Raw genomic sequence first — 25,573 nt, 5'->3', positions numbered from 1 at the left:
GCTAAACCAATGAGTCTTGATGGCCAGGCCTATCTGCATAGAGGCCAGGCCTATCTATATAGAGGTCTTGGTTCCTCCAAACTGGCTTCTGAGGTCCTTTGACACCTGGGTTCTTGCACTGATAAGCTACTGGGGAGCCAGAATTTCCTCATTAACCCTTGCGTAAAGAGGAAAAGCGGGTTGTCTTTTAAATGTTGCCAGGATGGTGGAGATTTTCAAAGCTGACTAGGGGATTTAGCCACATGACTCCCATAAAAGCTCATAAAGAATGTGTGCTGAATCCTTTGAAAATCTATCAACTCAGCACCGAAGCCCACCGGGGTACTCAGGTATGTTTAAGGTCAGCATTTGCCCCTTCAGAGCTTCGGTTTGTCTTCCCTTGAGCTGGAGGTGTAATTTCCAGCTGGAGGAAACATTAGACATTAGCGTTAGCTCGGATTGAGCTAGTGTGCTTAAAACAGAAGTGTAGCCATGGCAGGATGGGCTAGCTGTCCTGTGTATGATCCCATCGGAAACCATAGGTGTCTATTTGGGTTGTCTAGTCCCTCACTGTCAGAGCTACACGCCATTTTTAGCACACCAGCTTGATTGGAGCTAGTGCGGGTTTGTCTATTTGAGCTATAAATTACCCCTTTGGTTCAGGTTTCAGAGGGGTAGCTGTGTTAGTCTGTATCAGTAAAAACAACGAGGCACCTGAGAGACTAACCAATTTATTTGGGCATAAGCTTTCATGGGCTATAACCCACTTCATCAGATGCATGGAATGGAAAATACAGTAAGCAGGTATAAATATACAGCACATGAAAAGATGGGAGTTGCCTTACCGAGTGGAGGGGTCAGAGCTAACGAGGCCAATTCAGTTAGGGTGGATGTGGCCCATTCCCAGCAGTTGACAAGAAGGTGTGAGTATCAACAGAGGGAAAATTATTTTTTGTAGTGACCCAGCCACTCCCAGTCTTTATTCAGGCCTAATTTGATGGTGTCAAGTTTGCAAATTAATTTCAGTCGTGCAGTTTCTTTTTGGTCTCTTTTTGAAGGTTGTTGTTTTTTTTTTTTTTTTTTGGAAGAATGGCGACTTTTAATTCTGTTGTTGAGTGTCCAGGGAGATTGAAGTGCTCTCCTACTGGTTTTTGAATGTTACAATTCTTGATTTCTGATTTGTGTCCATTTATTCTTTTGTGTAGAGACTGTCCAGTTTGGCCATGGCAGAGGGGCATTGCTGGCACATGATGGCATATATCACGTTGGTAGATGTGCAGGAGAACGAGCCTCTCAAGGTTCCTCCTCCACTCTGAACTCTAGGGTACAGATGTGGGGACCTGCATGAAAAACCCCCTAAACTTATTTTTACCAGCTTAGGTTAAAACTTCCCCAAGGTACAAACTATTTTACCTTTTGCCCTTGGACTTTATTGCTGCCACCACCAAGTGTCTAACAGATATATAACCGGGAAAGAGCCTGCCTGCTTGGAAATGCCTTTCCCCTCAAAATCCTCCCCAAATCCTACACCCCCTTTCCTGGGGAAGGCTTGATAAAAATCCTCACCAATTTGCATAGGTGAACATAGACCCAAACCCTTGGATCTTAAGAACAATGAAAAAAGCAATCAGGTTCTTAAAAGAAGAATTTTAATAGAAGAAAAAGTAAAAGAATCACCTCTGTAAAATCAGGATGGTAAATACCTTACAGGGTAATCAAATTCAAAACATAGAGAATCCCTCTAGGCAAAACCTTAAGTTACAAAAAGACATAAAAACAGGAATATCCATTCCATTCAACACAGCTTATTTTCTCAGCCATTTAAACAAAACAGAATCTAATGCATATCTAGCTAGATTACTTACTAAGTTCTAAAAAGAAAAGGAGTACTAGTGGCACCTTACAGGCTAACCAATTTATTATGCTCAGATAAATTGGTTAGTCTCTAAGGTGCCACTAGTCCTCCTTTTCTTTTTGCGAATACAGACTAACGCGGCTGCTGCTCTGAAACCTATCATTACTAAGTTCTAAGACTCCATTCCTGTTCTGTTGCTGGCAAAAGCATCACACAGACAGACCCAGACCCTTTGTTCCCCCCCCCCCCACCTCCAGCATTGAAAATATCTTGTCTCATCATTGGTCATTTTGGTCAGGTGCCAGCGAGGTTATCCTAGCTTCTTAACCCTTTACAGGTGAAAGGGTTTTTCCTCTGGCCAGGAGGGATTTTAAAGGTGTTTACCCTTCCCTTTATATTTATGACAGAGCCCTTGATGCTGTGGCTGATGTGGTTGGGTCCTATGATGGTGTACCTTGAATAGATATGTGGACAGAGTTGGCACCGGGGTTTGTTGCGGGGCTTGGTTCCTGGGTTGTTGTTTTTGTTGTGTGGTGTGTAGTTGCTGGTGAGTATTTCCTTCAGGTTGGGGGGCTGTCTGTAAGCAAGGACTGGCCTGTCTCCCAAGGTCTGTGAGAGTAAGGGATCGTCCTTCGGGATAGGTTGTAGATCCTTGATGATGCGCTGGAGAGGTTTTAGTTGGGGGCTGTCGGTGACGGCTAGTGGCGTTCTGTTACTTTCTTTGTGGGGCCTGTCCTGTAGTAGGTGACTTCTGGGTACCCTTCTGGCTCTGTCAATCTATTCTTGTTCTGTCTTCCCCCACTTGCTCTTTCTGCTCCTGTGCAAAGCTAGCCACAATCAGGCCAATCAATTACTGAATGTTCTACACCAATCTTTATCATCAGTGACCCCAGTCCTTGCCTACAATCAGGAAATGGAAGCAGAGAATGGGGAAATTTGAAAATGAAACCATTCCTATGAAAAATCAACAAAGCTCCACTGGAGTTTCCTTTCAACAGAGCTTTCTAGGCATACAAGGTGTATTTGGAGGCTGTAACTCTCATATGAAGAGAGATTGAAAAGACTGGAATTGTTACTTTAGGATGGAGGTGAATAAGAGGGAACAGGATGAAAGCATATAAAATAGTGAATGGTCTAGAGAAGGTAAGCCGGAGCTGTTTCTCCCTGTCTCATAACACAAGAACAAGGGCACATTCAGTGAACTGAAAAGATGGGAAATTAAAAACTGATGAAGGGAAACACATTTTCACTCAACATGTAATTAGACTATGGAACTCACTTATGCAGTATTACATTGAAGCCAAGAACTCATTAAGATTCAAAGAAGGAATGGATGTTCATGTGGATAAAAAGAATATCAAGAGTTACAATAGTTAAAGCAAACAAAGTTTTGGTAGGCATTAAATACCTCATGCTTCAGGGTTTAAACCAATCTAACTATTAGGGATTAGGAGGAGATCTTCATGAGGGCCAGATTATCTCGCATCTACCTATTGTGGGGTTCTTGAACCTCCCTTTGTGGCATCTGGTGCTAACCTCTGTCAGATCCAGGATACTGCAGTAGATAGACCATGGGACCAACGCTGTGTAGTAATTCCTTTGATCCTATATAGCTGTGTAGTTGATCAGTGTCCAGGACTGTTGTGTGGAATCATCAGGGTTGAAACAGATGCATATTGAGTATATGCTGTGGTTACTCATTGCTAAAGCTGGACAAAGAGTTCATGACAAATAATTTATTCAGTGAATTTTTCCTCTCCTGTCTGTTGGTGAATTTTCTGTCAATAGATTGTGATTTTATCAAACTTTTAAATGTATTGAAATTATTACCCAAATAACTTTTAATTCCTGTCACATTGCTTGTTTGCAAACAGTATGTTGTGTGCCTTTGAAATGATACTTGTTTTGATTGGGCACATAGGTCACATGGTAAGGTTCTGTTCAATAATTGCTGAACAACCCTTCAAAATTAGTGTCTGCTCCTAGTAGTCATGACTAGAAATTCAGAATTTCTTTTCTGCAAATATTCTGCATTATTCACTTTAAATTAACTTTTCCCATGAATATTCGTGTCTGTGTCGTCAATTGCAGAAAGTGACCACAAAAAAGATATGAAGAGTTGAAGCAAAATTAGTTAAAAATTCAATTAGCCGCACGTGCAGTTTTCAGGCTGCACTTGTCAGTACAGCCTCAATCCTGTACAAATTTGCACATGTGTTTAACTTTACACACCGAGAGTAGTCTTAGGGTATGTCTACTACACTGCAATTAAAACCCTGTGGCTGGCCCCTGTGGGGCTGTTTCATTGCAGTGTAGACTTCCGGGCTCGGGCTGGAGCCCAGGCTCTGAGACCCTCCCACCTCACAGGGTCCTAAGGGTACGTCTACATTGCAAAAAAATGAAAAAAAAAAAACAAAAAAAAACCCCAACCCTCCCCTCCCCCCCCATGGCAGCGAGTCTTAAAGGCCGTGTCAGTTGACTCAGGCTTGTGCTCCAGGGCTAAAAGTAGCAGCATAGCCCGGTTTTGAAACCTTCCCTGCCCCCTGACCAGATCTCAAAGCCCAGGCTCCAGCCTTAGCCTGAACATCTACAGAGCTATTTTTAGCCCTGTAGTGCAAGCCTGAGTTGGTTAACCTGGGCTCTGAGACTCACTACTGCATTTGCTTTTTTTTTGCAGTGCAGATGTACCCTTATTCACCTGCTGAGTAATGCTTTGTCTCATCTTCAGGAAGTGTAAATTCTTTAATGTTTGTATTACTGTAGCACTTAGGATCTCCAGCCAGGGACCAGAACCCCATTGTGCTAGGCGCTGTACAAACACAGAATAACAAGATGGCCCCTGCCACAATGAGTTTTTAATCTAAGTATAGGAAAAGAGACAACAGATGGATACAGACAGATGTGGGACCATAAGGAAACAGTGAGATAGTGTTGGTCAGTATGATAGACAATGATCACAGAACACCAGCAACCTAGCAGATGTCAAGTTTATAGTTGGCATCATGGCAAAGGAGAATTTTCAGGAGGGATTTGAAGGTGGTTGAGGAGTTAGCTTGGCAGATGTTTCTAGAGAATGCTCTCCAAGCATGAGAGGCAGCATGGGAGAAAGCACAAAGATGTGTGTTTGAGAATGTAACAAGTGGGCGATGGACCCTGGAATCATGGGCCAACTGGAGACGAACATCAACAGCTTGACAGTGAATGAGAGGTAGGGTGTGGAACTTTCTTCAGTGTCTAGAAAGTGAAGACATGTAGCTTTATGCTTGATAAAAAGAGATGGGGAAGCCAGTGGAGGGATTCAAGGAGTGGGTTGACTGTGGTCAAAGTGACGGCCCAGGACTTTGGTTTTCAACCTTTCTCCATGTGCTGATGCCTAAAAAATTTCAAATGGTGGGGCAGACCCCCACGGACCACAGGTTGCAAACCACTGATCTAGGAAAATGATCGTTGCAGCAGCATTCTGAATGGGTATGTGTGGGGCAAGATTGCATTTCTCAAGGCCCAAGGACAGGACGTAGCAGTCACCAAGACACAAAATGATGAGAACTTGGATGAAAGTTTAAGCTGTGTGATGGATAGGAAAGGCTGTATTTTAGAGATGTTATACAGAGAGAATCTGCGCGATTTAGACATAGTCTGGATGTGAGGATCTAGAGAGAGGTCCGAGTTGAAGATGGCACAGAGGCTATGGTGCTGAGTGACAGGCAGGCTGGTGGTGTTGACCACAGGGCTTGAGAAATGTGGTAGAGAGCTTGTGGGGGGAGATTGGGAACTCTTATTTAGCCATTTTGAGCTTGGGTTTGGGACTGTTTCTGGCCCTGTGTTTATATTGTGCCTGGCACAATGGAACCCTGATCTCAGATAGGGCATCCCAGCACTACTGTGCTACAAATAATGAACAATAATAATAATGGTCTTTGCAGATTGGGGCCTACATTTGTATAAATAAAAGCAATTGTCTCTAAGTCTGAGTGCATTTGAAAAGAACAGCAATCAAGCAGAAGAAGCTCCATTTCATTAAAAGAAAGAATAATCTCTTGTATCTTTTCAGGTGACTACCAGAATGGAAGAAGAAACAGCTTCTCTGTGTATCTGGGAGAATATTTTGACATTCACTTGGCTTTAGATGGAACTGTGACTCAGGGGGACAAAAGGTACAGTGCAACAGTGAATGATGTCAGGTAGAAAGTGAAGCATCCATGTTATTTTGTGCCTTACATCCTGAGCAATCTTTATTTTTCTTAACAGGGTTTCCATGCCGTTTGCCTCCCATGGGATATTTGTAGAGACCGAGACAGGCTATTATAAGTTATCCAGTGATGAGCATGGCTTTGTGGTGAAGATTGACATCAGTGCAAATATTCAAATACTTTTTAGAGAAAAGCACTATAATAAAACCTGTGGCCTTTGTGGCAACTTTAATAAGTTTGCCGAAGATGACTTCACAACGCAGGAAGGTAAGGCTCAAAATATTTACCTTAGATTTTGACGTACACTCCAGTAGCATTTTTCTTGAGGGCTGATTTCACAACAACACCTGAATCTCAGTGATTTAACAATGAGCTTTCTTCACAAAATTTGTCACAGTATTGCATTCTGATGTGCCAGTAAGTTATGTGACTAAATCCTTCAATCTTCCTCTTCCCTAAAAATGAATTAGCTTCATGTTTTATCCCTGAGTAAACAGAGGGCTCTAGGGATACTGTTTTCACAAACTTTTACTCTAGAAGTGGTAATGATGGAACTAAAGTCTATCATGGACTTCCATGGAAAAACTAGCGGAAAGGGTGGATTTACAGGGGGAAACACTGCTACAGCCAACTCTGTGTTTTCCACATATGAGGTCACTTGGGGATAGGAATGGGGTTTAAATAACCGTAGAAGTGACAGAATGTGTGTCTTGATGGGACACCTGCATAAAAGAATGGCCCTTCAGTGATCCTTTGGGTCCCTCTAACCTAGGCAGCATGCTTCCCTCAGGAGACATGTTGCCTGAGGCTCCTTCTCCACACCAAGGCCTAGTCTTCTATCTCATACATAAAGGTTTGTAAGTGTGGAGTGGGAACCCCTGGGATTAATGCTTTCAGTGTCTCTCTGGCATCTTGACAGGGAATAATGCTACATAGAGCAGCTGCCTCTCAGTGACACATCCTCCCTGCCCAAGACATCTTCCTCAATCTGCAGAGGCCCATTTGTGATACAGAGGTTATGGGGAAGTACATCTGTGTGTTCAGCAAGCAGAAATGACACTGCTTTGGCTCCTCTCCATCCTGTATGTTTATACAAATTAGCCTCTTCTAGCTAAGCCCACAAGTGTAAGGATGGACTTGGTTTGACTTTAAAAGGCAGTCCTTGATTTCTCTTGCTTCAGAGGGCCTTTTTCATCTTCACTCCAAGCCATTCACTCTATGGAGGAAGAAGGTATTTCCATTGAACTAAGTGCTTTATAAAATGGAGAGAGAGCTGAACCAAATAACAGAGAAGAACTTGGTACTTTTCTAGTAAAGATACTATCAGGATGGCCTGGAAACAGGGGCACAGTTTCAGTGAATGAAAACCCTAAGCGGGTATAGAATAGTGTGTGCTAAAATGTCTGACCCTGTCTTATTCAATGGAAACAGTGACTGAAAAACCCAGCTCACAAAATTCCAATCTGGGCCTCCAACACCCTAAAGTTTGGGGGTGTTACAATCTGGAGTTTGATTTAGGCCCTGTTCTAGTGACAATAAACAGAGGCAGAAGAAGTAATAGCACGGTTAGTGGATTCTGTTTCAGGACAGGCAGTGGTGTTGCCATCTACTTTGTTTTAGAGTAACGGGACAAAACCCATGAATTAGCAATCCTAAAATGTCAAAGATCTCCTTCTACCACTGCTGCTTGAACTCATTCCATGGTCTGTAGACACAGTGTGCCTGAAAACGGATCTTCCTGCTGAAAACAAGAAGGCTTCCAGAAATGCTGACCCAACATGGTAGAGTGAATGACGGGGAAACTTTTAAAAATGTATTAAAAATAAAAAGAGGAGAGAAGAATACAAAGCGGGGGGGCAGTAATTGCCTGTACTTTTTGATAGACCACTGTTGGTGTCTCCCTTGGTGTTTCCCTGTTAGACCATGGAGGTGCTAATTCTGCAAGCTGCTTTGTGTGAGCACAAGGGCCCTCCTGTGCAGATCAGCTTGCAGTATATAGGTATAAGTTAGCAGTTCTACCTGGCTTTTAACATGAGCTAAGAGATCTTTCATATAAGCTGATCCAGAAAGCATCAGAATGAACCCTATTAAAATAAGAAATACCATCTGTCTACTCCTGTCCATCATAATTTTACTTGCTGTCTCTTAGTCACATTAGAAGTATGTAAGAATCCTCCAAACTCAGATTTCAGTAAGAGAGTGACACAGAGATCGGAACGGTCTCTTTCTGTGGTCCTGCAGTCAAAATTCTTATCGGCTTCAGTGTCTCTGTTATTTCCTGTTAACCTTTTGTCTGTGTTTTGACTGTTGGACTGGACCCAAAGATTGTAATCTATAGGAATAATGATGGTTTGGATTTTTGTTGATAACTGAAGCAAGATCACTTGAGTTTATGAACTAAAATAATAATAATAAAAACACAGAAAAGGACATTGCACAAAGTGTGAGAAGACTATCAGGTCCTGAAAGACACTGAACTTTGACTTCAGAGAAAGTAGCAGCTCTCAGGGTCAGACCCAGAGAAAAAGACAGACAACTAATACTAGAGCCAATTCTTATAACGCAGCCAAAGAGCACACAGAACAGCTGAGAGGTGTGTGCAAAGGTGTCATTTGCAACCCGTCAGTCCTGGCCTGTCCAGTCACTGAGCTGGACCCCAGTATAAATTAGAGCAGTCTGAAGACTGCTCTAATTTCTGTTGCCTGTTGATGACCCTGGGGGCCCATTATAGCAGCTGGAGATCACTAGGGCACTGGAGGGATGCCCTCAGTCATGATCCCTTTTTAACCCCCAATGACCATGACCAATATGGCATAGAAGCTGCTATAGTGGTTTTAGATGACCGGAGTGCCCCTCAGTACAGGAGGATCCTTCTGTGACTTGGTGATCCATCTTTAGGACAGCCTTGTGCTACTGGAGAATAGGGTCATAATGCTACACAAGTCCCAATTTATGAGCACAGAAGTTTGTAGCATTTTACATCTGACCAACTGTTGCTTATGTCACAATTTTAACAAAAGGGCTTTTTTTTTATATTGAAAATGATTCCTCCCCCCATTTTAGATACAAAAACCATCTGTGCTTTAAAAAATTGGCCACTTTCGCTCAGAAACAGGACTGGTTTTGCTTTTACATGATCAACTTCTGACAACATGAGTCTTCTAGTATCAGATGCCACCATCTATTCAGCCATTGGCCCCTCATGGGAGGACTCAGTGTGCTTTTATCATTGCATAGCAGGCCAGAGATGGCAAATGAGGAGGGAAGGCGTGAGTGCAGGGAAAGGAAATTTTAAATTTAGTAAGCCATGTATATTCATGTTTGTTTTATCATTTCCCTTGTTTGTCTGTACTGTGACGCCTTCCTTTGGTTCTGTACAAAAGCTTAGAGTCCGGCAAAATAATCATACTGGTCCCTTGAGACCTTCAAATCTATGACTCTCACTCTGGAATGAACTTTGAGGAGTAAGTAGTGTAGCAAACCCATATATCACTCTGCTGCATGCTGTGGCTGCTTGGAATTTCACAGAATTATAGACATGTAGGACTGGAAGGGACCTCAAGAGGTCTTCTAGTCCAGTAGTTCTCAGCCAGGGGCATGCATACCCCTCGGGGTACACACAGGTCTTCCAGAGGGTACATCAATGCATCTAGATATTTGCCTAGTTTTATTACAGGCTACATCAAAAGTAGTAGTGAAGTCAGTACAAATTTAAATTTCATACAGACACTGGCTTGTTTGTACTGCTCTATATACTACACACTGACATGTAAGTACAATATTTATATTCCAGTTGATTTATTTTATAATTATATGGTAAAGATGAAAAATCCAGCAATTTTTCAGTTACAGTGTGCTGTGACACTTTAATATTTTTATGTCTGATTTTTGTAAGCAAGTAATTTTTAAGTGAGGTGAAACAAAGACAAATCAGACTCCTGAAAGCGGTACAGTAGTCTGGAAAGGTTGAGAGCCACTGTTGTAGTTCAATCCCCTGCACTCAAGGCAGGACTAAGTATTATCTAGATCATACCTGACAGCTGTTTGTCTCACCTGCTCTTAAAAACCTCCAATGATGGAGATTCCATACTCTCCCTAGGCAACTTATTCCAATGCTTAACTACCCTGACAGCTAGGAATTTTTTCCTAATGTCTAACCTAAACACCCCTTCCTGCAATTTAAGACCATTACTTCTTTTTCTATCGTCAGAAGTTAACGAGAACAATTTTTCTCCCTCCTCCTTGTAACAACCTATTATGTACTTGAAAACTGTTATCATGTCCCCTCTCAGTATTCTCTTCTCCAGACAAAACAAACCCAATTTTTTTCAATCTTCCCTCATAGGTCATGTTTTCTAGACCTTTAATCATTTTTGTTGTTCTTCTCTGGACTTTCTCCAATTTGTCTACATCTTTCCTGAAATGTGATGCCCAGAATGGGACACAATATTCCAGTTAACGCCTTATCAGCGTGGAATAAAGTGGGAGAATTACTTCTTTTGTCTTGCTAACAGCACTCCTGCTAACATCCCAGAATGATGTTCACTTTTTTTGCAACACTGTTACACTGTTGACTCATATTTAGCTTGTGGTCCATTATGACCCCCAGATCCCTTTCTGCAATACTCCTACCTGGGCAGTCATTTCCCATTTTGTAGACGTGCAACTGATAGTCCCTTCCTAAGTGGAGTACTTTGTGTTTGTCCTTATTGAATTTCATCCTATTTACTTCAGACCATTTCTCTAGTTTGTCCAGATCATTTTGAATTATAATCCTATCTTCCAAAGCACTTGCAACCCCTCCCACCTTGGTATTGTTCACAAACTTTATAAGTGCACTGTCTATGTCGTTATCTAAATTATTGATGAAAATATTGAACAGAACCAGACCCAGAACTGATCCCCACAGGACTCCACTCAATAGTCTCTTCCAGCTTGACTGTTAACCACTGATAACTACTCTCTGGGAATGGTTTTCCAACCAGTTATGCATCCACCTTATAGGAGGTCCATCTAGGTTGTATTTCCCATCTAGCTTTTTTATGAGAAGATCATGCAGGTTGGTATCAAAAGCCCCACTAAAGTCAAGATGTACCGTGTCTACCACTTCCCCCCCATCCACAAAGCTTGTTACCCTGGCAACATCAGGGTTACAACTGTGCTTCTCCTGCTCCAAAGGCACAGGCCCTTGCTACTGAAGCTATAGGAGCAACTCCAACTGCTGATAGCAGTAGAGGGTCCATCATGCACTGGTACACAGTTCTGATTCCATTCAGTAAGGAGTGGAGGTGCACTGATACTTACAGTGAGCCAGTTCCTGCTATGGAGATGTTTTCAAGTTCTGTCTTGGTTTGTAAATGAAATGTAATATGTTAATCTCATCCTGGCCACTTTCTAAGATGCTGCAGCTTTAAGTGACAGGCAGTCTTTGCTCAGGTCATTAGTGTGCAGCTGCAACCCTCTTTCCCAGTGCTTAGCTATCTATTGAGGTACTTCCTGGTAGCCAAAGCATCTGTACACCTCACAATCACTTAAGGATTTGTATCCTCATGACCGCATTGTGAGATAGGGAAGCACTGTCCCCACTTTACAGGTGGGAGACTGAGGCACTGGGGAAACGAAATGATTTATACAAGATCATGCAGAAAGTATGGGGTAGAACAGGCAATTTGATCCTGCATCTCCTCAGACCTAGGCCAGAGCTGGAACTATGGGCCATCCTGCAGTGATACTTAGTGATGGATGCTGTTGGTCAGGATTAAGGCGCATTTGCAGTGCTGTGTGAAAAAGCTCACTCTACTTAATTCAAGCCAGGCCTATTAGCCCCTCACTTTCAAGAGCATAACTTTATTCACAAATATTTATCTTACATGAACCCCAGCACCCTTCCATAGATACGGATTCTTTGTCCAGGACAGCAATAGGATACGCAGCTGGGAATCTCTCCCCAGATAATGAATGCACTAGTAATAAAACAACACATGTGGCCACTTTTTGGACAAGGGCCTGGTATTCTGAGTCTGCTCCAATTCTGAATCTGAAAATTGGCAGGCAACACTCTGCAGCTTTTAAGCTCCTATGGTGTGGGCTATAGCATGCCATTGCCTGGCAAGTGTAAGGTAAACTAGAAAGATACAGCAACTGTGAATGATATCTAATGCTTCAAGTAGTGTTGAGAGGTTATCGATATTGGCGTCCTAGATGTTCAGATGCAGCATAAATGTACATGAATAATAATGCAACTTTGCATCTGTATAATGGCTCCTACCAAAGGATTTCAAAGTTCATTTCAAACTTCAGTGAAGCAAGACTCCATAAATAACATCCCTGTGAGGCAGCCAGTCATTTTACAGATGACCCATGGAGAGGTTAAGTGACTGACTCAAGATCATATAGGAAGTCTGTAGCAGAACCAGAAACAGAGCTGAGCCCTCCTGACTTCCAGTTCTATACCAGCTGTGACAGGGTTGGGCCAGATGGCTACAGGAGAGTGATAGAAGGCAGATATATTAGCCCCAGGTTGAGTAGGTCCCTTTCCCCTGGGTAAGGCAACAGGGAAGGTTCCAGAACAATCAGGAACTTTCTGGAAACAATTAAGACAGACAAGCTGATTAGAACACCTGCAGCCAATCAAGAAGCTGCTAGAATCAATTAAGGCTGGCTAATCAGGGCACCTGAGTTTAAAAAGGACCTCACTTCAGTTTGTGGCATGCGTGTGAGGAGCTGAGAGTGAGAATGTGTATTGTTGGAGGACTGAGGAGTACAAGCATTATCAGACACCAGGAGGAAGATCCTATGGTGAGGATAAAGGTGTTGGGAGGAGGCCATGGGAAAGTAGCCCAGGGAGTTGTAGCTGTCACACAGCTCTTCCAGAAGGCACTCTAGACAGCTGCCTTCCACAGGGCCCTGGGCCAGAACCCGGAGTAGGGGATAGGCCCGGGTTCCCCCTAACCTCCCAACTCCTGGTCAGACACAGGAGGGGTTGACCTGGACTGTGGGTTCACGAAAACGGCCAAACTGCCGTGAATCTCCGAGGTGAGCAAATCCGTCAATAAGCGCAAGACCCACCAAGGTAGAGGAGAAACTTTGTCACACTACCTACTGCCTGTCGAGGTCCAAGGGAAATGAAAGGGAAACCTGCTGAAATTTTCAGAACTGACTACTGATCTTGAGTCCCCACCTTCAAACATTCTAAAGGGGCCTGATACACAGACAGCATTGAGCATCTGCCCTCTAAAAATTAGAGTTATGCAACTAGAATTAGAAAAACCTTTCTTGCATATAACATGGCAATATGCTTTTTCCATAGCAGAGAGAAACATGAGGGTAGCAATGTCAGAGCAATATATGCACAGACTGATAAGCTGAACATTGTTAACAAGAGTTCTAAGGTCATAAAACACTTCTGTTAAAGTTGACTCGTGGAGCCAGAGCACAAGTTCCAAGTGGAAGTTGTTAAGGCTCCCAGAATGTTTGGAATGATTCTCAGTGGTGCCAGGAAGCAGGTGTGATCTGACCCTCTCCTTGAGATCTGTCTTCTGGAATGTCTAATAAGCAGCATTGTCAGTAGCCTTGAAAAAAACTATGGGTCCTATTTTCCAGCACAGGGACCATAATAATAGGACATCCAATTCCTATATTTATTATCAACACTTGCACACACAAGGTGGGAATTTTTAAGGCACTTCAGTGTTGGTTTAACTCTGTTCCCATTGAAGTCAATGGGAGTTTTACCATTTTCTTCAATGTGAGGTGAGTTAGACCAACGCTGAGTGCTTTAGAAAATCTCACCCCTATCATACAAAGGGCAGTGGATGAGTGATTTTGATGTGCTATTAACTGAATATTGTTCTCCCAGTGTCTTGGCCATTCAGAGGAAGAAAACTACCAAGTGTCTGCCAAAGGTGATGAGACTGCATTAGAGCAGGGAAGAGTGACTTGAGAAACCTTTAAGTATTAGAGAATGTGCCAGGAACCGAAGAAACTTCAGTACTGGTTGAAATCAGATTTTCAGCACCTCACTAAATGTATGAAAAACTATTCCACTAAACCCAAATACCTTTTAAAAATGAATTAAATGATATGCTGCCAAAAAGTGAAAGGAACTCTGTACAAAGAAGCAGATAATAGTGTTCTACAGCTGTATAGATGGGTTCAGAGAAGGAAACTAGCTATCCCTAAAGGTTCAGTTAATTGTCTTATCTATGTGCTTAAGAAGTTCCCTGGTTTTCCTTGGCTTCCTTGTTCCCCCTTAATTTTATATTTCCCACCACCAGCAGTGCCCCCTCTCCTCTGCTCCCTTCCCCTCCAAATATGGTTTAGTAGAATGACAATGAGTTTTAGGTGGCTAACATGGTAATCTTAGAATTCAGTTCTTATCTCAGCGTGAAGCATTCTGTACAGACCAGAGATAATTCTGTCATTCATTTTTATACTCCTATAAGGTATGTGAAGTATCTGAGAATCATCTAGCTCATTGATATTGATGTGTAAAAGGGGAGGATGGTTTGGTGAATCCTCTCCAAAAGGTGCATCTGCAGAAACATGTAAACGTCCATTACCTATATTCTCCAATGTACCTAAATGGCCATGCAAGGACTTTACAAGAGGGAATGACTTCATGCACATCTCTGTTGGTGCTCAATGGGAGTTAGATGACTAGCTGGCTTTTATGCCTTTTGAAAGTCTCCCTCGCTTTTTCAGAAGATATTTTTGAACACAGAAAATGGGAATGGCCAAGTATCAAATATTTTAGATAGACACCAACATACACTTGACTGTTGGGAGTTAATGATGAGCTAGGCCAGGACAAGAGAGAGCCTGTGTTAGGGCTCATCTGATAGCTGCTCACCTCTCAATACCATTATTGCATCCAGTGCCTTGATTTGAGAAACACCTGAGAGACAAGCAGTCTGGGTTGCCCACTGCCTTGAGCCTACTGTAGTCAGTTCTGTGCAAAGTGCCATCAAATACAAATAACACGCTGGAGAAGGCAGTGGAGAATCAGACTCCTTTGCTTTTTTTTTCCTTTCTCTCTTCCATTGTTGTCTTCCTATAGGCAACCTAATTCAATATTCAAATGTTTAGATGCCTGCTTTAAATATTTAGGCATCTGTCAGGGTTGATTAGGTATACTTAATCCTGCCTCAAGGCAGGGGCTGGACTAGCTGACCTCTTGAGGTCTCTTCCAGTCCTACATTTCTATCATTCTCCCTTGCCCATCCCCCTCAATCTCTGATTTAGTGAGCAATGATTCTTAAACTGTTTAACCTGGACAGGGCCCCAATCCTGCACTTGACTCAAAGGGAAAGCAGCCGTCCGCTTTCCTGGAGCCTCCTTGAAGTTGCTGAGATTCTGTGTGGATGCAGCAGTTTGTCCATGTCCAGTCAGGACACTGCTCTGTAATGTCACTTTCCACTCCTCCTTCCGCTTCCTCCTTAAGACCCACTTCTATCATGAATCCTAAGAAAACTGTCAACTATTAGTAGTGAGACAAAGGGCCAGTGAGGAAAGCTGATGCTTTTTTAAGAAATATATATTCCTTGTAGTTTTTATTTCTGTCCCCCTGTGTCCATCATATGTTGCTTGTCTACTCAGACTGTGAGTTTTGGGACAAGGCCTGTGCCTTTGTTTGTATTTGGAAAGTACATCATACAGGCTATTGCTGCTACTATAATGTATCCTAGCACGTTACAGCGTCTGCTACAATCCAGATAAAAATAACTGCTTCTGTACATGAGAAGCTGCGTGTGGTTGGCAAAAGGGGCTTGAAATGGAGGATTGGGTTTTATCACGTCAGACCCTCCCACAGGTGGCCGTTATGCCAGTTGGGCAGGGGGCAGGCTGGAGAGCTCAATATGTTATGTACAGCTCTAGATTTGAAGGTGCCCAGTTGGGGTTAGTCCTGGTGAGGAAAAGATCTGATGACAGTTGAGTGAGAGGGACTTAAGGCTTCTGCTTGAATTAATTTCCTTTCTATTTATTGTCTCTGGTTATTACATATTGTTTATGACGAGACCGTGCATTTCCTGCTCTTAACATCTGGAGACCAGGTCTGCATGTGTTCATCATGTCTCGTTACGCTGTTTAAAATGCTTTGGAAGGAAGTGTGGATAGGAGACCTGGGTTCTGATCTCAGCTGTGACTTTCTGAAGTTCATGCTTTAGCTCTTGGTGCCTCCGATTCCTTTCCTATGCCTTGTCTATTTATAGCATAAACTTTTCAGGGGCAGGGAATGCATCTCATTATGGGTCTGTTGATACTGCAATTAGACACCTGCAGCTGACCCATGCCAGCCAACTTGGGTTTGTGGGGTTGGGGATGTGGGGCTGTTTTATTGCTGTGTAGACTTCCGGGCTTGGGCTGGAGCCCGAGCTCTGGGACCCTCCCACCTTGCAGGGTCCTAAAGCCAGGGATCCAGCCTGAGCCCAAACAGCTGCACTGCAATTAAACAGCCCCTTTTCCCGAGCCCTACAAGCCCGAGGCAGCTGGGATGGGCCAGCCATGAGTGTTTGTCTGCAGTGTAGACAGACCCTATGTGTTTAGTAGATGGGACCTCCATCTCCGCTGGGGCTCTAGGTGCTACTGTGAATATGTAATTAATAATCATCATAAGTAAAATATTCTGGACCTTTGGGATAATTTGAATAATATTTAATGAGTTGCTGAGAGCGAAGGCTTTTGCTCTAATATTACCTGCAGACAAGAGGTCTGTGCATGTGAAAATTTATAGTACTGTGATTTTAAGATTGACTCCTTTCCCTGCCCCTTTCAACACTAGAAAAGGCAAGTCATTTTTAATAAATACACTGTTTGTGTGTGAATGTGTATGTATGTATTGTGGTAGTGCCTAGGAGCCCCAATCTCAGACCAGGACCCCATTGTGTGAGGCCCTGTGCAAACATTGAACAAAAAGATGGTTTCTGCCTCAAAGAATTTACAATCTGACCTCAAATTGGGTTGACAACTGGATCTTGTGGGGAAGGGAGATTAGTCATAGAATTTAAGGCCAGAAGAGACCACCAGTGTGACTTCATGCACATCATAGGCCACCAAAGCCCATCCAGTTACCCCTGTATTGAGCCCAACAACCTGGATTAGACCAAAGCCCTCAGGAGACTAAACTTCTGTGTACCACAGGAAGAGAATGCATGGGACTGATGTGCACCTATGCCTGAGAGCCTGCAATGGCAGGGAATTGATTAGTTGGGATGAGCCCAGATGATCCTAGCAAGTGTCTTGCATGCCACCCTGCAGAGGAAGGTCAAAAAACCCCAAGGCCCCTGCAATTTTGATCTGGGGAAAAATTTCTTCCCATCCCCAAAATGGTGATCACTTACCTCCCTAACATGTGGGTTAGGCTCACCAGCCAAACAGCTGAGAGAGAGAATTTATTAGGTGGGAATGTCTTTTCTGACCACAGAGGCATGAGATTTAGGAACATAAGACAGACGACTGGAATGGACCCTATGGCTGCTGAGCCCAGTCTCCCATCTTCACAGACAACCCTGTCATACAACCCCACCCATACATTTATCAAGCTCTATCTTAAAACTAATTTAGTTTGCCCTTGCTACCCTTATTGGGAGGCTGTTCCAACACCTCACTCCTCTGATGGCTAGAAAACTTCTAATTTTCAGCCTGAATTTATTCATTTATTCATACCCAGTTTATATCTATTTGTTTGTATGTCAACATATTCCTTTAACTTAAATAGCTTTTCTCCCTCCCTGGTGTATACCCCCTCTGATGTGATGTACTTACAGAGAGCAATCATCTTCCCTCTCAGCCTTCACCACTCTCCATTCCCAGCTGGCATGCTTTTGGAATGTTGCTTACTGTGACTGAGGGCAGGTCTACACTACTGAGCACAGTTGACCTAAGTTACACAACTCCAGCTACATGAATAATGTAACTGGAGTCGATGTAGCCTAGGTCGACCCCCAGTGTCTACACCGCGCTGCGTCAATGGGAGAAACTCTCCCATTGACTTACCTTATGCTTCTCATTCTGGTGGAGTACCGGAGTTGACGGGAGAGCGATCAGCAGTCCATTTAGTGGGACTTCACTAGACCTGCTAAATCGACCCCCGGTGGATTGATCGCCGCACGTCGATCCCTCGGTAGCTGGAGATGAGCCCTGAGTAGTGCACTGGTCACTGGAGTAGTGTGTATTTGCCCAGGACAGACTGGGATATTGACTTCCTGAAAAATCCCTCCTGCCTCCCGACTTGTACAGTATTGCCAACAACAAATGTTCAACATGCATGAATCAGACCTCAAACATCATTGCATAAAAAATCATGAGGTTATTAAATTAACAACTGTTGGGATCACATTGGATATGCTTAGGTCACATTTTCAAGCTTTTTTCTGCACCCATAAGGGCTAGAAACTGACTTAAAGAAAAGAAAAAAAAGAGAAGGCTGAGAGTCTCACATATTCACATGATTCCAGGAGCTGGACCTTTAAGAAAACATCAAACATCACAAGAGTCACAACAGTATTCAAGAGTTGGCAAGACAAGCTATGTGAATTTAACCACTTTACAGCAGCAATAGATGGAGAGAAAGAGGTGTTCCCCTTTATAAGTGGCTGGAAGATGGAGAAGAAAGGAATGGTGAAGGCATGAAATAAGCCCCCCATCAACAAGAGGGAGTCAAAGGAGAGGGGTTTTAGCTTCCTCTTCCCAATAGCTAGCAGCCACAGGGCCTAAATCCCCATAGCCTAGCACAATCATGCCAATACAAAGTGGGTGTCAAATTCTACCGAATCAAAACAATGTTTTTACATAGGTGGAATTGATTGCATATGGTACAACACAGCTGTGAGGTCCAATAAATGTACTAATCCTTCAAAGGGCAATGGCCCAAAGAATTATGGGATATGAAAGGTTAAAAAAAATGGCTGCAGAAAGGGGGAAAATTGAGCTGCTGTCAAGAACGCTCCTATGTTGGTTGGGAGGTGGATGGTGACTTAATTATTTTGTTTCAATCGCTAATTTCTATTTGTATTTTTAAAAAAATACACACACAGAAAAAACACCCCAGTGCACTTTGGCTCCAAGCAGAATTTATCTGACCAGCAAATAACATCTAGAATGTAGTTTAAATAATTAATCTCTTCCTGTAGAGTTGAGCAATGATGGGAACTGTCTCCCACAGCCATTAGCACTCATCTGCCTTGTCTGTTCATTGGTTGGGGAGGTGATTGTAGAAGGACTCCATCTGGATTCAGTCCTGATTGCTCTGGGTAGTTTTCTGTAAACATTCTGTTACTGCTACGTTCTGGAAGGGGAATGCTTTAACATTGTAGATTGATTAAAACATAATTCATGAGCATCTCAAATTCACAAAGTCCGCGCTTGTCTTTTGTTACTCAAGCCCCTAAACACCTGTTTCCTGCCCTTTTTCATGATTCACAGGGACCCTGGTCGAAAGCGGCTATGATTTTGCTAACTCCTGGGCACTGCGCAGTGAAGACAAGCGATGCAAAAGAGTGCCTGCTCCAAGCAACACCTGCGATATTTCATCTGAATTTGCAGACAAGGTTGGTGCCATGCCAATGGGCTGTGAGCCCAGTCCTGCTCCTATTGAAGCCAGTAATGGTTTTGTTCCTGGGAGCCCTACTTGTCAGAGCATGCTCCTGCAAAGTCGGGAGTGTCTTCATCTCCCATTAACTTCCAAGGCGGTTTCAGGTGCTTAGCTCCACACATGATTGGCCCTAACAGCCTGAATCAAGCCTCAGAAGTATTATGTTCCGAGTACTACAGCACCAGTCTTTATGTAGGTGGCGCTACACACTCACTCGGGCCTTTGTCTAAGGGCATGGCTATACTACAAACGCTTAGTCACTCCACCTCCCCAAGAGGTGGTAGCTATGTTGGCTGGAGAAGCTCTCCTACTGACATAGTGCTGTCTATACAGGGGTGGGGAGGGGTTTAAGGTCAGTAAAGCTATGTCACTCAGGGGTGTGGATTTTTCATACCCCGGAGCGACATAGTTATACTGAAGTAAATGTGCGGTGTAGACCGGGCCTAAGAAGGAGAATAGTTCAGTGGTTAAGGGTTTACCCTGGGATTTGCAACAGCTATGTTCAATTCTGTATTCTTCCACAGGTTTTTCCTATGTGATCTTGGGCAAGTTACCTAATGCCTCTGGATATGTCTATACAGCAACTAGACAACTGAGGCTCGCAGGGCTTGGGCTATGGGGCTTTTTCATGGCTGTGTAGTCTTCTGGGCTCAGGCTGAAGCCCTGGCTCTAGGACCCTGTGAGGTAGGAGAGTCCCAGAGCTTGGGCTTCAGCACGAGCCTGGAAGTCTACACAGCCACGAAACAGCCCCGCAGATCCAGCCCTGTGAGCCTGAGCTGGCTGGAACGGGGCAGCTACAGGTGTCTAGTTGCTTGTAGACAGAACCTCTGTGGCTCAGTTCCCCATTGTAAAATAGGGATAATAGCACTTTCCTACATCACAGGGGTAATGAGGATAAGTCCATTAAAGATAGTGAAGCGCTCAGATACTGTGGTGATGATGGGGGACCATATATATACCAACTTAACTTTTGTAAGAATAAGCTTTTACAGAACCAACAGAAATATTTCTGTGCTTTGTTTAAATACCAACGGGAGCCGTTTCTTTTTAAGAAACACCCCCCTGTACTGCTAGCAGCTCAATCATTGCAGCAGCCCTGTGCTAATGCCCTGATGGTGAAATAGGCTAAAACTAATTACAAATAAACATGCAAATTCCTAGCCTAGCTGTTTGGGTTTTTTAAGCAGTGGGCGATGCAAAAAGTAAACAGCGTGAACGCTGACCCATGAAGGAAGAGTTTTCAATGAACTGCAGTTCAAGAACGTCTAATGGCCTGCAGAGCAGCTGTGGGTGGTACATGGAAAGTTGGCTGGTCAACTGGTGCTGACTCTCCTCTTTTTTCCAGCTGCTAGACTTCATTAAAAGAAGCTAAAACGACATGATGATGTGCTTTTTTGGGTATTACTACATGGGCAAGGGCCACAGGGATGTTCTGTCGTTACCAATAGGAGGGAAGGTTGGCTGTATGCTCATGACCATGAGGGGAAGTGTCCATAAGACAATCTCTGTAGTACCATGTGGTCTGCATTATGAAAATGTTTCAGAAGACCTGGTTCGAAGTGTAATTTGTAATGCATGCAGGCAAAGAGGTTTGGTCCTGATCTTGTGATGAGATGCATCTGTGTGGAACCAGTCATGTTCCTGCATGGGATCTCATTGCAGGGTAGGGCCCTGGTACTGAAAAAAAATTATTTTTAATGTGATGTGTCCCTTTGATCCAGCAACTCCTATTCACTGATTTAACTAATACCCAGGGGCACCAAACGTTTGTGACAGTGGGAATTGGCAGCTTCAGGGGTGTCAAGACTCTGTATAATTTTCCATCTCAACAGGTGTGCATTTACATAGATACATAGATATTAAGGTCAGAATGGACCCCATTATGATCATCTAGTCTAACCTCCTGCACAATGCAGGCCACAGAATCTCACCCACCCACTCCTGCAATAAACCTCTCACCTATGTCTGAGCTTACTGAAGTCCTCAAATCATGGTTTAAAGACTTCAAGGAGCAGAGAATCCTCCAGCAAGTGACCCATGCCCCATGCTACAGAGGAAGGCAAAAAACCTCCAGGGCCTCTTCCAATCTGCCCTGGAGGAAAATTCTTTCCTGACCCCAAATATGGCGATCAGCTAAACCCTGAGCATATGGGCAAGATTCACTAGCCACATACGCAGGAAAGAATTCTCTGTAATAACTCAGATCCCACCCCATCTAACATCCCATCACAGGCCATTGGGCCTATTTACCATGAATATTTAAAGATCAGTTAATTGCCAAAATCATGTTATTCCATCATACTATCTCCTCCATAAACTTATCGAGTTTAAGCTTAAAGCCAGATAGGTCATTTGCCCCCACTGCTTCCCTTGGAAGACTATTCCAAAACTTCACTCCTCATTTGATCGGTAGCAAATGCACATTCCCACAAAATTTGATTCTGCTCAGATCTTCTTTGCAAGAGGAACAGAAATGTTTTATTGTTTGAGCTTCCTATCACTAAAAATCTGCAGCTGATCAATTCTGTCCTTACTGAATAGTTATGGGATGAGGGAAGCCAGGGGCTGCATTTTATGATTCTCAGTTGCACTTGGGAGTCTGATACAGGTACAGTGCAAGTCAGTCTAATCTGTCATCAGAGAACTGGCATCAATACAAGGCATGTGCTGCCTGGTCATGCCACGATCACCCTGTTAGCTGGCTTAGCAGTGACATTTGCTGGAGAATACTTTTAGGGCCATTCTGCTGATTGCAGTGCCAGATGCAAATGGAGACTGACCTCATGGTCGTTGTCGCCCCCCCGCCCCCGAATTTCATATTATCACAGTACTGTTCTGTGATCTGAACGCCGAGGGGAAAAAAAAATCCCCTCAGTAGTACAGCTTATCCCCAGTTAGTGAACATCCTCTTTTTCTCTTGCCATTACCTTCCCGAGCAGTCTCCTCTGAAGGCTGCATAAAAATACACCTAGGCTGTGGCCAAAGAAGTGCTGGGCAAGGCTCCGGAGGGCTGTGTGCAAAGGTGCCACTTTTACCCCGCCTAGATCCTGAGCCAGCAATGTGCGTCCTTGATTGCCCAATGCTGAACAGAGCTTGCCTGAAGGCTGCTCTAAACTGCACCAGGTGCCGAGAGCACTTGGGGGACATTCTGGCACCTGGAGATCACCAATGTGTAAGGAGGCCTCAGTCACGCCTTTTTTCCACAACTGCTGCAACAGGTGCTGCCTTAGTAGCTGCTCTGGTGACTCCATGTTCCCCAAGGATTCCCCGAGGCAGGGGATCCTCAAATTAGTCATCATGGGGATAGCGTTGTTTTTCTGGAGTGGTGCAAAGATGCTGCGACTCAGCCAAGGGTCTTTCCCTTGGGCTCCATCTGTCCTTTTTTGCCTCTGCTTTGCAGGTATAAATATGTCCTCTGTTTCCATTAGGCACGCAGAAAACACATACAAATCCTCACCACTTGAGGAACAAACCAGTTATTTAAGAATTCACTTACTGTGCATTCAGTATTACAGATTGTGGTGGTTATGGTGAAATCAATTTTTAACCCATTTAATGCTAATCTTGTGTACGCTGGTGTGAATTCAGAGTAAGTCAGCTGACTTTGGCATAGCTCTAGACTGACAGTGATATAACTGTGATTAGAATTTGGCTGAGTAATTGGAAACTGGGGGCTAATCTAGATTAATGCTTTTTAAATTGGGCCCAAGATCATAGAGGAAATATGATGTAGAAAGTTCTTGCTCTGGGGATATTTGATTGTTCATTACTCAGCCACATGGAGGACGAGTTTACTTACTGTCAGAGGAGCTTCTGGCTATTTAAACAGACCCCCAAACCTTTTGAGCCTCTGAATAACGATACTCCTATTAAAGATTTTAAATTCATCGGAATATACTCACAACCCCAAACTTGTAGCCTCAGGCCCCTGGAATTTAGACAATTGGCTGTGGAAATGTGCTGTTAACTATGGATGCAAGTGGAATCTTGCCTGCCCCATTTGGTATGTCCTCACTGCAATCAGAGGTGACATGGTGGTACGTGGAGACATACCTGAGCTAGCTTTCGTCTAGAGCTGGGTAAAATTTTTCAGATTAATAATTCATTCACCAAAAAATGCAGTTGACTGACCTGGAACAATTCACGAATCTGACAGAAATTTGCCAAAAATACAATAGTTTTGGTCAAAATATTTTTGGGGGGACTGGGGAAGGAGGCCTTACAACTGTTAGCCCAGTGATTAGGGAACTCACCTGGGATGTAGCAGACCTGGATTCAATTCCCCCCCTCTGCCTGATGTGAAGAGGGTATTTGAACAGGGATCCCCCACTTCCCTGGAGAGTGCCCTAACCACTGGACTATGAGATATTCTGGGTTGAGTCTCATCTCTCCTGCTGCAGCTGTTCCACTCTTTATAAATAATTAGACCTTTGAGCAGGGATTTACACATGGGTCTCCCACATCCTAGGTGAGTGCTCTGACCACTAGATTCCAGAATAATCCTCACTCTTTCTCTGGTCCAATGACTGTTCATTGTCATTCATAGCAGCAGTTCATAGTCATTGATAATGACAGTGAACATGTTTTTCCTAAGCCTGAGTTAAGGTCTGTGGAGAGTTTATCTTGGTTTCTGAGTTGATAGAAATCTGCTTTATTTATGGAGCTAAAGCTCTGTGAGACCTGCTCAATTTGGTTTGCTTGACTGCACCAAAAATACAAACCCATTCTAAAACCGGTTGGAGCTGCAGTGTGGATGAGGCTTTGGTGCCTGGAACTGTGCTTATAACTGGTTGGGGCCACTGGAGCGTCATCTGTCAAAATCAGTTTGAATTTGTTGGAAAATTCTGCCATCATAGACAAGGCCACAGCAATCACCCAGCCCTGGCCTTGATTCTAAAGCAGAATGAACACAGTTTAGAGAGTGGATTAGAGTTTACAGTTATCCGATGAAGTGAGCTGTAGCTCACGAAAGCTTATGCTCAAATAAATTGGTTAGTCTCTAAGGTGCCACAAGTACTCCTTTTCTTTTTGCGAATACAGACTAACACGGCTGTTACTCTGAAACCTATATAAACCATGTTAGATATTGCTGCTTTGCAAGACGACATTTGCTCCACAGGCCAATGAAATGAGCTCCTCTATTCTGTGAATTCCTGAGCCCACAGCATTTGACAAACATTGACTTAATTTATTCACTGCCATGAATAAACGTTGTACTATTAATAGAAGTCCAGCAAAAGTGAGGGCTTGCTGAAGAATTCCGATCTTTTCAATCAAGAAACAGATTCCTTTGTTTGCTAGCTTCAGCTATGCAAATCTCCCCCGTCTCTCAGCCCCTTTTTGGATCTGAGGCAGTCAGCTGGTAGGGGAAGAGAACAATAGCTTCGGTTCATGTCATTACTCTCCCCCATCTAGATCTGGAGTTCTCCTTGTCTTTTCTTCCCCCACAAATTGCTGTTTCCAACCATGTCTCTGTAGAGATGCCTCACAATTTAATTGGTTTAACAAACGCTTTGGAAGAGGAACAGTTCTATGGGCCTGATCCAAAGGCAAAACTGGAGCTCTTGCGTTGGCTTCAATAAAAAGCCTAGCATTAAGTATGACAAACAGTGGAGCCCTGTAAATTGGTTTGGAAAAAAAGGAATTGCCTGGGTACAGATTACTCATGAGAAGATGAAAACTCTGACAGGGAAACTGTCTGGGTGCAGGGGTAATAGTAAGAGGAGTTGGGGTAGGACAGCTCCCCCTGCTTTCCCAGATTTTCTCTTCTGCTCTGGCTAGTGAGGTGAACACTCCCCAGGCCGGAGAAGCTGAAGTGGGAAGCTAAAGTTGCATTATTTCTGGGGCTCTTAACCTTTCCTGCCAGTGTGTGAAACAGCAAATGATGGGGGAAGAAGTAGTATCCTGGCTGTGACACCCCTATACACCTCCTCTCCTCCAAAGGAAGGTCAGTCCTGC

The 25,573-nt window shown here is 43.6% G+C and overlaps 1 protein-coding gene across 1 annotated transcript in view; it reads left to right on the top strand.

The window, feature by feature from the left end:
• The window catches only part of VWF (von Willebrand factor), a 230,040-nt gene that overhangs the window by 5,240 nt on the left and 199,227 nt on the right, over nucleotides 1–25,573 (top strand). Inside the window, exons 4-6 of the mRNA XM_077825238.1 lie at nucleotides 5,886–5,988; nucleotides 6,083–6,291; nucleotides 19,447–19,571. Of these exons, the coding sequence (XP_077681364.1) occupies nucleotides 5,886–5,988; nucleotides 6,083–6,291; nucleotides 19,447–19,571 (437 nt within the window). The remainder of the gene's footprint in view (nucleotides 1–5,885; nucleotides 5,989–6,082; nucleotides 6,292–19,446; nucleotides 19,572–25,573) is intronic.

This window comes from Eretmochelys imbricata, chromosome 1 (assembly GCF_965152235.1).
Source record: "Eretmochelys imbricata isolate rEreImb1 chromosome 1, rEreImb1.hap1, whole genome shotgun sequence".
Lineage (NCBI taxonomy): Eukaryota > Metazoa > Chordata > Testudines > Cheloniidae > Eretmochelys > Eretmochelys imbricata.
The sequence above is the reverse complement of the archived record's forward strand: the minus strand, read 5'-3'. Positions and strand labels throughout refer to the sequence as shown.